This window comes from Ictalurus furcatus, chromosome 25 (assembly GCF_023375685.1).
Source record: "Ictalurus furcatus strain D&B chromosome 25, Billie_1.0, whole genome shotgun sequence".
In the NCBI taxonomy this organism is placed as follows: Eukaryota; Metazoa; Chordata; class Actinopteri; order Siluriformes; family Ictaluridae; genus Ictalurus; species Ictalurus furcatus.
Genome location: NC_071279.1, coordinates 3,720,001 through 3,735,779, shown reverse-complemented (window position 1 = coordinate 3,735,779; position 15,779 = coordinate 3,720,001). Strand labels below are relative to the sequence as shown.

The 15,779-nt window shown below is 39.1% G+C and overlaps 2 protein-coding genes across 3 annotated transcripts in view; both read right to left on the bottom strand.

Annotated features, from left to right (window-relative positions):
- Positions 1-200: 200 nt before the first annotated feature.
- Positions 201-6,818, bottom strand: si:ch211-22i13.2 (uncharacterized protein LOC553945 homolog). Of its 2 annotated transcripts, none has more exons than XM_053613797.1 (7): positions 6,481-6,818; positions 5,329-5,404; positions 4,129-4,269; positions 3,598-3,659; positions 3,290-3,376; positions 3,117-3,209; positions 201-2,940 (listed from the first exon to the last, which is right to left on the bottom strand). In XM_053613797.1, exons 1-7 carry the CDS (start codon positions 6,481-6,483, stop codon positions 2,890-2,892), a joined length of 513 nt encoding a protein of 170 aa, XP_053469772.1. In that variant the 5' UTR covers positions 6,484-6,818; the 3' UTR covers positions 201-2,889. The 2 variants fall into 2 exon arrangements, with proteins under 2 accessions (XP_053469772.1, XP_053469771.1); XM_053613796.1 differs by having other exon boundaries at positions 3,290-3,379; positions 6,481-6,782.
- A 2,320-nt stretch (positions 6,819-9,138) lies between these two features.
- rhag (Rh associated glycoprotein) overlaps positions 9,139-15,779 on the bottom strand; it is a 15,750-nt gene continuing 9,109 nt past the window's right edge. The window contains exons 5-10 of the mRNA XM_053613794.1: positions 15,087-15,253; positions 14,272-14,409; positions 13,645-13,766; positions 12,005-12,078; positions 11,098-11,171; positions 9,139-10,616 (exon numbers count right to left, since the gene is read on the bottom strand). Of these exons, the coding sequence (XP_053469769.1) occupies positions 10,545-10,616; positions 11,098-11,171; positions 12,005-12,078; positions 13,645-13,766; positions 14,272-14,409; positions 15,087-15,253 (647 nt within the window). The 3' untranslated portion in view covers positions 9,139-10,544. The remainder of the gene's footprint in view (positions 10,617-11,097; positions 11,172-12,004; positions 12,079-13,644; positions 13,767-14,271; positions 14,410-15,086; positions 15,254-15,779) is intronic.

Below are 15,779 nucleotides of genomic sequence, written 5' to 3'. Positions count from 1 at the left end.
AGAAACTTAGAATGTTGTACAATATGTTAAGTACGTTAAAGCAATGTTTTTGAAATTAGTAACATTTTCCAAATGTTACTGATTCAGTATTAGTGTAATCATCATTTCAGGTGTCTGTTTACTGTCAGTGGGCTGTATGAATTTAAAACTCCATTTTCAGTGTGTGTGAAATGTGGAATTTTTTTTTTTTTTATCAAACAATAAATAAAATTGATGAATGAATGACCATTTAAACCCTTCCTCTGATGGCAGATAAGAGTACAGTAGTTTAGATCAATTGCGATATAAGAAACAATGACAGAAATGTCTTTCCTCACACTAAAGTAGTAACTACATTTATAATGCAGACATTAACAGTCAAGTTTATTGATCATTTGCATAGTATGCCAGGACATGTACATTGAAATGGTTGTGACGAGGTAGAGCAGTATACACACAGGGCAAGGACATAGACAAGCGAGCACACGAAACTAGCATGAGACGACTTTTGCTTTGTGACATGGTGCTGGAAGTAGACATTACAAGATGGTAACTTGTGGCCATGAAGGGATGCACATGATCAATAATACAACAATACTCAAATAGGCTGCGGAATTCAAGCAATGATTGATCGGTATTAACAGGCACAAAGAGTGGCAAGAAAACATTCCCCACACCATTATATCACCTCCACCAGCCTGGACTATTGGTCCATGGATTCATACTGTTGGCACCAAATTCTTATCTTACCATCGGCGTGTCTCAGCAGAAACTGAGATTCATCAGACCAGACTACGTTTTTCCAGTCATCAACTGTCCACTTTTGGTGAGTCTGTCCCACTGCAGCCTCAGATTTCTGTTTTTGACTGGCAGAAATTTAACCTGACGTGGGCTTCTGCTGATGTAGCACATCCGCCTCAAGTTTCGACGTGTTGTGCGTTCTGAGGTGCTTTTCTGCTTACCACAATTGTACAGAGTGGTTATCTGAGTTACTGCAGCCCTTCTGTCAGCTCGAACCAGTCTGGCCATTCTGTTGACCTCCATCATCAACAAGGCATTTCCGTCTGCAAAGCTCCTGCTCACTGCCCACTCTTTTTTTCTTTATTGTGCCATTCTGAGTAAACACTAGAGACCTTTGTGCATAAAAATCCCAGATCAGCAGTTATAGAAATACCCAAACCTGCCCGTCAGGTCAAAATCACGGAGATCACATCTTTCCCCCATTCTGATAGTTGATGTGAACATTACCCAAAGCTGCTGGCCTGTATCTCTTTATTTATTTATTTTTATAAATGCACAACCAGACTCTATATGCATTCAATCTAAACAGCATATACGAGCAACATAGATCTGATGTGTAAAGATTTTCACATACAGCGGTGAGACAATTCTGATTTGTCCACTTTAGACAAAAACACTGGTCTAGATTTATGCCACATCAACACTTAAGTGAAAGTAAGTCACATTATATTGTGCTTAAGGTTTTATAATAATGAAGATATTTACAAGTGCATAGAAATGACAATAAAAGAAATCTTGAATAGAACTATAGGCATTTATACTAAAAAAAAAAAGAAAGAAAAAAGATTAGGTTAAAGGTGTGCTTAGGACAAAAAAAAGGATGTCCTAAATTCTTGATATTGTCATTTCAATATAAATATAATTTTGTGTCGTTTATAAAAATATAAACATACTCAGCAAAAAAAAGAAACGTCCCTTTTTTCTTTTCCAGGAGATTGTATTTTAAAGATAATTTTTTAAAATTCAAAAGATCTTTATCCTAAAGGGTTTAAGCGATGTTTTTCATGCTTGTTCAATGAAGCGTAAACAATTATTGCACATGCACCTGTGGAACCTTCCTTAAGACATGAACAGTTTACAAGCGGTAGGCGATTAATGTCAAAGTTACAATAACTTGGGACACTATAGAGACCTTTATACTGACTCTGAAAAACACCAGAAGAAAGATGCCTAGGGTTCCTGCTCACCTGCGTGAACATGCCATAGACCTGCTGCAGGGAGGCATGAGGACTGCAGATGTGTTCAGAGAAATAAACTGCAATGTCTGTGCTGTCACTAAAGAGACCTTTCTACTGACTCTGAAAAACACCAGAAGAAAGATACCTATTTATTCTCTCTCTCTCTTTTTTGTTGTTGCATTTTTACACAAGTAAAATTGTTCTTTAAATAAACTCCGCAGCACATTTGGACTGATTTGTTTTTATTTATCTAACAATCTTTACAGATGTCTGCATGTTCTCAATTCTTACCCACTTAATTTTAACACGACAAATAACACACATTTTGTGAACGCTGCACGTTTTATCATATTTTAGTAAATGTACAATCATGATTGTGTCTACTGATATTTTCTACATGTCCACTTTTAATGTCTCATAAGTCATTTTTGGGTGAAAATGGTGTTTGCTGTAATTCTGAAATTTGGGCTACTGAAAAAAAACAAAAAAAAAAACAAAAAACAAAAAAAAAACAAACAGTCTGTCTGGAGTAAAAAAAACAAAAAAAAAAAGTCACTGAGTTTTTCCTCAATTTAAAAACCTGTGTGATCTTGTTACAATAATCGTGACCTAAAATACAAGTAGATTAAAAGTAGAGAATATCACCCTTAACTGTATTAAAAAGTCCAAAATTAGCAAACATACGAGAGTGATGCTTTATAACAGGAATAACATGCGAGTAGCATCGGGTGTTAACAAAACAACACTGTATAGAAAGATAACAAAATAAGATGTTTATCCAATTGTGGTGAGCTGTACGAGAACCCACAGTGCTGTCCATTACAGGAAATTACAGGCATTTCCCTGAGAGCTGACTGGCCAAGACAAAGTTAATAAAAAATAAAAAAAAAATAAAAATAATTATGGGGAAAGTTGAAGCATAAAGTCTGAATTAGCAAGTCGAGTTCAGAAACTCCAACAGCTCAGCGCGGTTCTTGTCTCTCTGGGGGAAAAAAAAAAAGATGAAAAAATAAATAAATAAAAGAAAATGAACATTTACAGAGCATACACAACACTAGTAAAAGTTGTGTTGTAAAAAAAGGCTCACGTCATCACACAGTACAACAGCAGTGTTTAATAATACTACAAAAATACTACATTACTACGTCGATGACTCACTTGCTTGTCCTTCTTTGATTTCTTCAACTTCATTTTGATCTTCTTCCCTGAGATCATGCTGTACTTGCCACTCCGCTTCTTCTCCTTCAGGTACTGCAATACAGACACACATCAGCATGACAGGAATGTATTGTGGAACTCCAGTGTAGATTATGAGTTATAAAAACCACTACCTTTGAAATCTGAACAGGACCAGAGGCGTCTTCCTCTACTTTAATTTTCTTGTCCTTCTTTCGCTTGCGTGCTTTGTCTTTTTTCTGCTTCTATTAAAAAATGCAACTGATTTATCTATGGAGGAAGAACACTAAAAATGTCATTACTGTAGTGTGTATGTGTGTGTGAGAGAGAGAGAGAGAGAGAGAGAGAGAGAGAGAGAGAGATTAGGAAATCAGTGAATGACCTTCCAAGTGATTGGGTTGCAGTCACACACAGGCGAATATTTGACATCAGAATACAACTATGTCTGGTTATAAAAACATACCTTTTTGCCAGGCTTTTCCTTTTTCCTTTTCTTTGAAACTTTCCTTTTCTTTTGGTAAGAATCTGATGAGAAAGAATAAAGGGACATGTCAACTTCCCCCTCTCCATCAAATCTACATTGAGGAGAATGAGGACTTTAAATCAGTAGCTTCACAAATACACAAAGTGATTTGGTATAATATGTATTTCTTTAGATTTGTAACATTTATGACTAACAGCTCGCAGGAATACATCTCATCCATAATGATAATGATTCGTGTACAAAACAGAAATGTAAAGATGCCAACACTGCAGTACATGATTTAATTTAGAGCTGTTTCAAGATCATGATGCTAATAATTCCTCCCCCACTGGGACTGAGACACAGAGGCCTGCGGTCTATCTGTAAAATCTGGTGATTTTGGGTTTCACGAATAATAAAATCGTGCAAACGGTCCAATTATACACCAAAATGATAAACCCTCTGTAAATCAGCTGCTCTACTGCATTCTGCAGTTAAAAACAAAGTTTACCCAGTCCCATATGAACTCACCACTGCTACTGGAGCTGCTCCTGCTGCGTGAGGACGAGCCACTGCTAGAAGAGGAGCGAGATGAAGACGACGACGAAGAGGAAGATGAGCTGACTGATGAGGATCTGCTTCGGCTGCGTTTTTGCTTCTTTTCCTCTTTTACTGTCAATCAATCAATCAAACACAGAAACCAGACAAACTCTTCTCAGTCAATAAACCTCTTGTCTCAGAGCTACTGTTTGGTTTTGTGAACCTTGTGAAACTGTAACACACATGCTGATGGCTGTTGTGACCTCTTAATGACATGAAATTGGCTGCTTTGTGTCGTGTTACTGTCCCTGCTGTTCTCGGTCAATATGAACATCCCGTTTATGACTTCTATTGCGTCTCTTTCTGCTTTCCATATTTGGTCATGCAAGGCGCTAAGTCGCCATCGCAACTTGGAGTTCAGTGTCTCACCCAGGGACACTTCGGCATGTGGAGTCATGTGGGCCGGGAATCGAACCGCCAACCCTACGATTAGTGGACAACCCGCTCTACCACCTGAGCCACAACCGCCCAGTAGTGCTACCATACAAGATTTATAATGGAGTTCTAGAGTAGCAGGTCGAGGTGTAAGAGCCAGAGTAAGTGCAGAATGTTTATTTTTTAAATATATAAATGTTCACCGAAGAGGTAGGTCTTCAGACATTTTTTTGAAGATAATGACAGATTCTGCCATTTGGATTGACGTTGGAAGTTCATTCCACCATTGAGGGACAGACAGCTTGAAGGTTCTGGAAAAGGACCTCGTGCCTCGCCGAGTAGGCACTACTAAGCATCGGTCGTTACCTGATCGAAGGTTGCATGAGGGAACATAAACCTCAAGAAGAGTGTTTAGGTAGGGGGGTGCTGTTCCAGACAAGATCTACATGAGCATCAAGGTGCAACTGAAATTCTACACAGTTTTAACCGACTATTCTCTGCTTATGGTTTAGGACAGATTTAGGACACACACTGGTGAACCATCCAGCTGTAACTGGCTACAGGAGTCCAGTTTGTTTTTTCCTTGACGTATCGCGAGTTTCCAGTCCAATCAAAGTTCTCTAGGTCTTATTCCTTTCCCTGTTTATCTTGTTTAATATTATTTATACAACAATGATGTTCCTATTTAAAAATGGTGCCAAAAAGCAAGAAAATCACTATTAATGTGCAGGGTGTCTCGGATTCATTAACACTAACCTCTGATTCCCGGTCGTCTCCTCTCATTCGAGTCTGTGCTTGACCTCCTTCTCTCCTTGAAATCCACGTTTGCAGACTGTTAAACAGAAACGCTTACATTTACTCAACTGACAGACACCGTAAGTCTATACTGACTTATAAAAGAGTCAGTACGTAATCCAATCGATTCAATTCAGTCCAATTCCATTCTATAATTATAGCACTTTTAACAACATTGACACGTAACAGCTTAACAGAAATATGGATGCACATTTTGATCCCTAATGAGCAAAATGGCAAGGAAAAAACCCCTGAGACAACATGAGGAAGAACCTTGAGAGGAACCTGACTCAAAAAGGCAACCCATCCTCAGGTGGGTGACACCAGATAGTGTGAATTAAAATATGAAGAAATGAATATTTAGATCACGTTTTGGCTCAGGATTAGATTTAACTGCAGTTTAATTAAGTAATCTGCCAGCTTGAGTGACAAGCTACCAAAATACTGACCCATGTTCACGTCACTTTAGCTAGCAAACTTTATCCTCCATCTTAGTTCACAACACACACACGCGCGCGCGCTCGCCAGCGTCGTCAAACCAACCAGGGATTCTGCGCATGCGCAATTCACGCTTCAGCATACAGCTATTTTAATGCTGGAGCCGTTTTCCGATCATAAACCTGTCTAGCAAAAGTAGTTTTTTTTTTTTTTTTAAATCTCTCAGATGATGTTACAGCAATAAATGAGACAAAACACTGGCGCTAATGTTTTACGAAGACTCACAAGACAAATCTTTAACACATCAGATTCCATTTTATCAACAAAATCAACGCCCAAGTGTCCAAAATAAAACATTGGGAAAATAAAACACTGGGAAAGCTGTAATAAACACAGCTCAATAAAGACGTGGCATGAGACAGCGGGTCAGTGAATAAACGGCGTAAAAGAAGAGGAAAACAAAACGCCATGAGAAACTGAAAAGTTCACCGTCCACTTCAATCGCCTTTCCCCCCGTGACACTATCACTAAGGGTGCGTTTACAATGAGGAGACCATGAACACTGAACGCGTCGTTTCTGAATAATCCCACCAGAGGAGTGACTAGCGACTACATTAGATTAGTCTGTTTGGTCCAGTTAGCACGAGGCTAATGCTAATTATATTTACACCTTACCATAGTGAAAAAGGAAAAGGCCAGTCTGGATGAAGCGGTGTAAATCGTGACAGAAACGCTCCTACTGTTCAGACGACGCCTACTTCATTATCTAAATATCCTACTGTCTAATTCATATTATTTCTTAGACAAGAGGTTTTACTCAAACTTTCAATAAGATAACAGCCAGAGCGAAGCCATTACTGTCAACCCGTTTCCCATCATTCTTTGCGGTTAAATCCGGAATCGCTCCCCGCTCCCTACATTTGCGCACTACGTTGAATCTGAAACAATGCCACTTTACGGAGTGCCTAGTGGACCTCATGTCTAATAGGAGGCCATTTTATGAGCCTAGTAAAGTTACGTTGTTTTGTACTTCTTCTACTAACTGCTCACTAAGTAACATTTGTTGTATTACTGCCCCCGTCCGTCCCTCTACGGTACTGCAACAATAGCCTAACCTGGATTTAACTGGATTTGAATCCATCTTCTTACTCCTTTCAGGGTCACGGGGAACCTGGAGCCTATCCCAGGGAGCATCGGGCACAAGGCGGGGTACACCCTGGACAGGGTGCCAGTCCATCGCAGGGCACACATTCACACACCCATTCATACTATACGGACACTTTGGACATGCCAATCAGCCTACCATGCATGTCTTTGGACTGGGGGAGAAAACCGGAGTACCCGGAGGAAACCCCTGTAGCACAGGGAGAACATAAACTACGCACACACAGGGCCACGGTGGGAATCGAACCCCCGACCCTGGAGGTGTGAGGCGAATGTGTTATATCCCCCTTTTTTTTATTTTTATTTTTTTATTAATAATTACATCTTACATCTTCACATTACATTACATTAGGAATTGATTGTGTGTGTGCCCTGGAAAAGTTTGGGAACCCCTGGCTTAGTGGTTTGCCTCACACCTCCAGGGTTGATTCACGCCTCTGCCCTGTGTGTGTGGCGTTTGCATGTTCTCCACATGCTGTGGTGGTTTCCTCTGGTTACTCCGGTTTCCTCCTCCAATCCAAAGACATGCATGGTAGGCTGATTGGCATGTCCAAAGTGTCCGTAGTGTATGAATGTATATGTGATTGTGCCCCATGATGTATTGGCACCCTGTCCAGGGTGCCTCACGCCTTGTGCCTGATGCTCCCTGGGATAGGCTCCAGGTTCCGTGCGACCCTGTAGGATAAGCGGTACAGAAAATGGATGGATGGTGTAACTGCACTGGTTCTACTGTGTGGAGATTGCAAAATGCAAAACCATGTTTATTAAATAACGTAAAGTGTATTTTGTCATTGTGAAAACTCTCTATAATGTGTGCAGCCTTTAGATCTCTTGTGTACGTCTACAGCTTGGGATCCCTTGTGTAGTACTCAGTTAACGGTCTGAGGCAGTATTATACATGACGAAAGGTGTACGATGAACATTTGAACCCAATAGAAAGACCAATCACTTGGCAAAGCATGCAAAGAGCGATCTAACGTTGAAGAAATTAATAGGGAAATTAAATTGAGAGCACAGGCTGGTCAGAGTGTTAAAAGGGGAGGCTGAAAATCTGCGTTGCATCTGCGTTGCACCTGTTGCAACAGGTGTTGTTTTATCATAAAATAACATATTCTAATATGCAAATGAAGGCCAAACCAGAGGGATGGGGTTGGTTTGTATCCACTTTAATATGTATATTCATTATATCTGGATATCTGTATGTTGGAAAAAACAAGCAACAACAAAAAAGGTGTTTATGTGACTTTTTTCAGTAGTCTACAGCAATTTATTGTGCAGTGTTTTTTTTTTTGTTTTTTTTAAAAAAAGAGATTGAAACAAGTTTTGGGTGATTTTAAAAATGAACAGGCAGATGATCACTTATTAGTGATGTAAAAAGCTACTTAAAGGGGAAGATACCTGCCACAGATTCAGTAACATGGCTGTACATGGCCATACAGTGGGAAGTTCTGCTGTGTGGAGCCATGTGATGGGCTAGCACCTTCCATGGTGTTTACCTTGACCTTGTAGGTTCCACTGTCGTTATAGCAAGTAATTTGGACTGTTCTGGTGCTGGTGGGGATCTGCTGTAACCCGAACATTCCTGATGTCTAAATCGACTGTTTTCCATGGAGACACTGAGAGCAAACTAACACATCCATGCAGCTCTCTCTTAAATGCATGTTCAGCTGATACATCCATTTGAGCAACTCTTCCTTATTTATCACACGCTTTATCACTGTTCGCCAGCTTTCAACCACATATTTACGTTCGTTCCGAAAGCCTTGCCAGCAGTTCTCTCTCGTGCAAGTTCTGAGCCTTTTGTATTATCCTTAGCCTTATCATGTTCGACCCGTGCTTTGCCTTTTAACTGCTCTTGAGTCGCCCTTTCATCATGGCTTTAATCATGTCGATTATCGTGTATCGACTTTGGCTTGTTTCAAGTTGTGTTTCTGGATTGTGGATTTGTTAGGAATCCTCTCGCACGTGGATCCTCAGACACATTCTCGCCGAATCACGTTCATTATAAACACTCTGCGACGTGCTGTTATAAGGAAATCCGCTTCTCATCGAAACACATCACACCAGCACCTCATCGATTATTTCCCTATCACATCACTTCGCATTGTACTTTATTTATTTTTTTTATTTAACACTGAATACAAAATCAGACTCGGAGTAATACAGAGACGTTGTATAAAAAAAAACATTTATTAATGAAATAATTGTTACATTTTTATCCTTATAGCCTAATAGCTTGTGTTTCTGCCAAGCTACCTACATCCTAACTATGCTGAGTAAATTCTATTCACACTCACACACACATGCACATATGCACACGCACAAAGTGTTTAATCATATAAGCCAGTCACCTATATGTCATGTTTAATCAGGACCAAACATCTGAGTTCACTAGCGACAACTGTTTCAAATCATTATTATTCAAATTGTTGTGATGTCATAGTATTTCATTTCAACAGATATGCACGTGTGCTTTTTGTTTGATCGTTCCTACTGCTTTCCTTTAGTAAGAACACACTGTGCTACGCTTGAATTCAGGTGCATAAATGATCGTTTGAGACACATCGTATCACGTGAACAAACTCTGTAAGTGTTTAATAGCTGATGAAATGAAAACAGATTTCGAAGGTCGTGAACTCAAAAGATCTGAACCTGACATGAACAAGAGCAGAAAAAGCTCCTGACTGTGTCAAACATGGACAGGAATAAAGAATAAGGAAATCAAATAAAGCTAATAGTAAAGCATGCATATAGACATGTTTTCACATAGACCGATCAGAGTTTTAGAAAGGCACTTAGGTCTTAATATCACAATATGCGTAAAAAAAAAAAGATTAAGTATCTAAAGATTAAAAAAAAAACAAATCTAAATCTGTAATCACGAACATGTCCTATTAATAAGGATCCTTTTTTTTAAACCAAATTTTTGCCACATAATCATATTTAGTTTGTAAATGCAGTTCCATGTGGGGATGATGTGTGTTTATTAAGTGTATAGTGAAAGAATGCAGGGATAGATATGTGTACGTGTTAAATACGGAGCATTGGTTGCTTATTTATTAGGGTTCTGTGTTAGTGACCAGCTGAAATCACAGGATCTCAAAAGATCTACGGTGCATGAACAAAATTGTCAGTTGTCAACAGCTCAGTTCTGTGATTGAGTTCTGATTAGGAGACATGTCGGAGGGACATGTTGGTATCCGTCAAAAACGCACCTCTTGCCATTTGCTGATGGACAACAAGCACCAATCCATGACAATCATGAAAACAACGCTCAGTTGTTTAATTGGAAAGTTCACCAGAGTTGACGTAACCAAGCGCCAATTGGTGTCAGTGTTTTTACCGATTGGAGACAGTCTGGTGTGGAGCATCCATGTTTAAATGGGTTTCCCAGTCACATGACTTCCGGTAATATGGGGAAATATTCGAAAATCTCCTTGCACACGTAGACTAGGTAGTAAGTTGCTTTGGAGATAAGAGTTTGTTTGAGCTGCTTCAAATAACTAATATTGTTCAAGTTGCCTGAGTTAGTTGTGGATTTCGGATTTATGTCTGAAGAGCACAATGTCAGAGTTTTAAACCTCTGCTTTGTTTTTAGAGTGATCAGTGTGAGTAAGACTTTCACCGGCCTCCTCTTCCTCAGGTACCTGCAGATAAAAACAACATCAAATTAATAATAATAATTAATAATAGCATACACAAATCCTGCAGTGTTTTCTTCTTAGAGGTATTCTGTTCTTACTGCTTAGATGGACAGCGATACAGATGTAACATTCATTTTAAAATCCACAATCTATCGTGTCTTCGTGACGATCATTGATCATTAATATAGAAAAATCCTGACTAAAAGGGATCTCTTGATTTTCTGTTTTAAAACTGATTTCTTTCCATTCATTCATTCATTTCAGGGTCAGGGTTGCAGTGGATCCTGGGAACACGGGGTACGAGGTACTGTACCTCTGCAAGTTGCATCACAGCTTTGGAAAAAAAAAAAAAAAACCCCACAGCAAAATCAAGCATTTTTTGCTGCAACAATCACACAAAAAAACTCGTAATCCTGTACAGACTGACTTCCATCACCTTTATTATTCATATTGATAAGGAGCTGTCAGTATTTAATGTTCTCACCTCCCAGTAAAGAGAGTCATCAAAGCAGTTCTGATCAGGTGGCTGTCCCCAAAATGGCAGCTTCAGTATAAGACCTGTAGCACCAGGTAAAATCAAGTGAATGTTTAGCAATACAACGCTCTACTCAGGTACACAAGATTCCACACAACTACATATATATATATATATATATATATATATATATATATATATATATATATATATATATATATATATATATATATATGCAAATAATACCACACTGGAGGAAACTTATCACCTCCAGTTTAGTTTAATATAAACTGCACGGCATAAAATTATAACACGTTTGACATTGCACATTCTTTGGCACACTAATACCACATATACTTAAACTGTTTCATAAAATAACATTATAAGTTTTTCTTAAAGAAATGAAATATACATATCAAATTGGAACTATATTATCACCCCAAAGACTTCAGATTCGAATATGATTACGACAACTGTTTGTAGTTCTGCATTGTCGCAGTGCACAGTTTATAGATAACAGTGTATCACAAACCACTTACGTAAACAAGTCTGAACCGAAGCAGTGATGATTTAGAAATGTAGTTAGCACAATGCTAAACTGGAGTGTATAAGCTCCTCTGTCATGTTAACTACGTTAGCCTTGTAGCCACAGTGCAAAACTAGATGTAGACTGTAGACATCGAACACGTTCTCTCTGATCAGTTAGATTTGGAGTTAGATACGTTATAATTTTGGCTCTTCTAAGTGTTCCGTGTAAGTTCATGTCCTCTGATTCGTACCGTGTTAATGACAGTGGAAAATGTGTGAACACTGAATTACAGACATGTTCTATGTTTCCATCGCTACTTGAGTTATTTAGATATTTTAATGGTGGTTATGAAGACAGATAAAACTGTAAAAGTCGGCGTGGACGCACCTGTGATGGCTCCTCCGACGAGGGCGAAACCAAGAGATGAAGCTAAAGCAGCAGCCTGATAACCAGGAGTAACGCTAAAGATAGGAAATGAAGAGATACATACATAATGATGCTAATAGCAATGCTAATATACAAACACAATTCCCGCAGTATCAAGAACAATACTCTCAGTATTAAAACTATATGGTTGGTACTCTTTTGTCTGGAAAGATGTTGCTGAGCAACTGCAGCAATATCAATAAATTACATTAATTAAACCTATTAAAGATAAATGCTTTTTTATATGTTCCACAACCATAGACCTTTTCCTAACAACCACCACTATGATCCAGACTCTTTTGGCAAATTCTGTATGCCCATCTGAAATTTTCCATCCATACATCCATCTTCTATACCGCTTATCCTTCCTTCAGGGTCACGGGGAACCTGGAGCCTATCCCAGGGAGCATCGGGCACAAGGCGGGGTACACCCTGGACAGGGCACCAATCCATCACACGACACAATCATCTGTAATTTGTTGGTTTACAAATTTCCATCTTTGGTGTTTGTTTCCTGTTCCGGTCAATCATTCTCTCTCTTTTCATTTCATTTGACTTCTGCCACCTCTACTAGTGAGGTTAATTTGAGTGTTTGTCCTGTTGGGGTTGCCCTAGAGCAGTGTTATCATTTTTTCTTTTTTTTTTCTTTTTTCTTTTCTTTTTTTTTTTAAAGCTGGAGTCCTGAGGTTCTAGTTTCATGCTGGTGCAAGAGTAGTTGCGTGTTAATGCTTCACTGTAAAACATGATAGCTCCATTAAGTTAAGTGAACTTATTTCTTCTCTTTAACTCCAACTGAAATGTCAAGTTTTGGATATTAAACTCAAATTGATAAGTTTTCAAAAATGAAACTTAAAGTAATCCATTGTCTTGGCAGCAGGGGAAGTTTAACCACCTGAAATGCCTTACATGTCTTATTATTGTTGATGCATTGACATTTTAGTTCGGTGCAAGCCGTTTGGGTTCTGTGTTGTGGTCATAAATGATTATGGTGTACTGGCATGGCCAGAGTGACATTTGGAATTGAAAATCCCACTGGTGCAGTGGGATTTCCCAACTAATTTTGGTCCCAGAATGTTTGTCCGTTTCCACCTCCCTTGATCACGGCATGTAGTGTGTATAGTTTTATTCGGTCTATATCGAACAATGATCCCCTTCCCGTTTCTGTTGATGCTTTTCAGTCTGTTTTTCTCGGTCATCTTTAATTTCACTTTCAAACACAAGAAACAAGACAACTGATTTCAAGTGCAAATCTATAACTATAACTATAACTATAACTGTTCTTTCCACAAGTGAATAAAATTAGCCTGGTGAAAAAGTTCTTTCATTTGAATGGGAAAGAACATTGGGAAATGTGAAGGTGGTATTTGACTCGGTAGCAGTTCATTTCACATGGGCGTAGACACAGCGAGAGGGTGGTCTGTGCTTTGCTTTTTTCTGAGAGAAAAAGTCAAAATGATGAACTGGTTATAATTCAGTAGCGGTCACATTGGCTATGTGCTACCTCCAGCAATGCTCATTTCTGGACCTGTTCTTCATAGAACTGTTCAATTTCCTGTTGGAATGTGTCTTAAACACTGAGTGTGTTTCTTTGCCAGGCTTACTTTGGTTTTTTGTCCAGCGATGCTGCTACAATGCCAGCCAGACCACCCAAAATCCCAGGCATGCCATGAAGGTTATGCACGCCACACGTATCCTGAATTCCCAAGTGTGATGCAAGGATGGGCTAAAGAAAATAACAATAAATATATGGTTACAAGGTTGACACTCAAAAAATATTAAGCTGTTGTTTAGACAGGGTGAATTGTGTATGGGTGCTGTGACTAGGAGGTGGGACAAGCCAGGTTGTGAGGATGCACATCTGGCACTGATTTGGTGTGTGAGAGAGAGAGAGAGAGAGAGAGAGAGAGATAAAGGAGCGGCTGGAAATGCCAGAGAGAGAGAGAGAGAGAGAGAGATAAAGGAGCGCCTGGAAATGCCAGAGAGAGAGAGAGAGAGAGAGAGAGAGAGAGAGAGAGAGAGATAAAGGAGCGGCTGGGAATGCCAGAGAGAGAGAGAGAGACAGAAACAAACAAACAGTCGTGCATTTTGGGTTCCGTTTGTGTGTTTAATTTTATGTTTGAGTTTGGTTTATTATTAAAATGCATGTTTACGTTCAGCCGGTTCCTGCCTCCTCCTTGCCCGACTTTAAAATGTGTTACAGGTGTTTATGTGTATTTCGGTGTGCTTACAGTGAGGAATTTAAAGCCAAGAGTAGAGATGATTCCGGCAAAGACGCCGATCAACATGGCTCCAAATGGTGCAATGCTCATATCAGCACACGTTCCCACGGCAACTCCACCGGCCAGAGTTGCATTCTGGATGTGAACCTGTTGTGAAAGAAAACTGTCCGGTTTAACCTTCAGATTTTCTATTGGAAGGGTGCTGTTATTCCATCTTATCATTCCTTGTAGTACATTACATTTCACTGTGATAATTCTAATCATATACAGTATAATTATAAGCTTTGCACAAAATACATTTGCAGAAGACGTTGCCATCATGTTGCTGCCATTTTCTTCTTTAAAATGATGCGCACATATTCTTTACGAACCTTGAATCCCACAGGCAGCCCCAACAAATTCTGTAGTTGGTACGATTACACTACAGCCAGCACCTTTTTTTTGTGTAGTTTTCCAGATTGTAACTTACAAATGTGTGACATGTATGTAGTATTTTTCTTGTCGTGCCTTCAGTTTTCCATCCGCTGTTGTTGAGCTGCTTAGAGACCGCAGAAGGCTAAGAACAGCACTGTCTCTGTCTAAACATCATCGAAGCTAAATATCTAATTGTGAAACTGAGAAGGTAGGTCGATTATAATGCATACTGTATATGATTCAGGCTTCCTGACAATACAGTGAAAAATATTGCTTGGCAATTAAGAATTCAATTCAGGTGAATGGAAGTTTTATTCCATCTTGGTCAACAGCATTTTATTGAATAGTTTTGGTTTAGGTTTTCATTTACTAAAACTAATAAGCAAAAATGAATTTTTGGTTTGTCTCACCATGTCCAGTTTGCCTTTGTGCTCTACTAGGCTGGAAGTAGCGTAGGCAGCGAGCGCACAGGCAGCCAGAGAGAAGTAAGTATTAATGATAGCAGTGAGCTGTGGAGCTCCAGGGTCGGCAATAGCAGAGTTAAAACTTGGCCAGAACATCCACAGATACACAGTACCTATAGACAGGAAAAATACCGCACATTCACACCAATTAAACGGTTATATTGATTGATAAATGAAAGAATAAATGAATGATAACATTATGCAATGATCACAAAAATCTAATTTAGTCATGTAAGGGAAAACACTATGCTGTGCAAAATATGCATATACAGTACAAATACTCTACATAATCTTCCGTGTTCATTGGGCGTATACACGATGGGGATTAATACACATTTGCATTTACATTACACAACTTCCATCATATAGATGACGACTATACATTCTATCTATCTATCTATCTATCATGTAAATGATGAATATACAGATATGTACAGTGTGTATATGAATGATATATATGTAATGGATCATTTATATTCTGATGGGAGTGGTCTCTTCCAGGATGACCCCACCCATATCTACAGGGCACGATGTCTAACTGAATGGTTTGATGAGGATGAAAATAAAGTAAATCATGAGCTATGGCCCGGCTATGACCAGATCTCAACCCAGTTGAACGTCTATGGGAGTGACATATTA

What these genes read in the sequence shown, in the direction of transcription:
- si:ch211-22i13.2 (XM_053613796.1), bottom strand. An exon ending in GTCCTGTTCAGATTTCAAAG is followed by an intron (nt 3,210 to 3,289) that starts GTAGTGGTTTTT and finishes TCTGTATTGCAG; the next exon opens with TACCTGAAGGAGAAGAAGCG. An exon ending in AATCAAAGAAGGACAAGCAA is followed by an intron (nt 2,941 to 3,116) that starts GTGAGTCATCGA and finishes TTTTTCCCCCAG; the next exon opens with AGAGACAAGAACCGCGCTGA.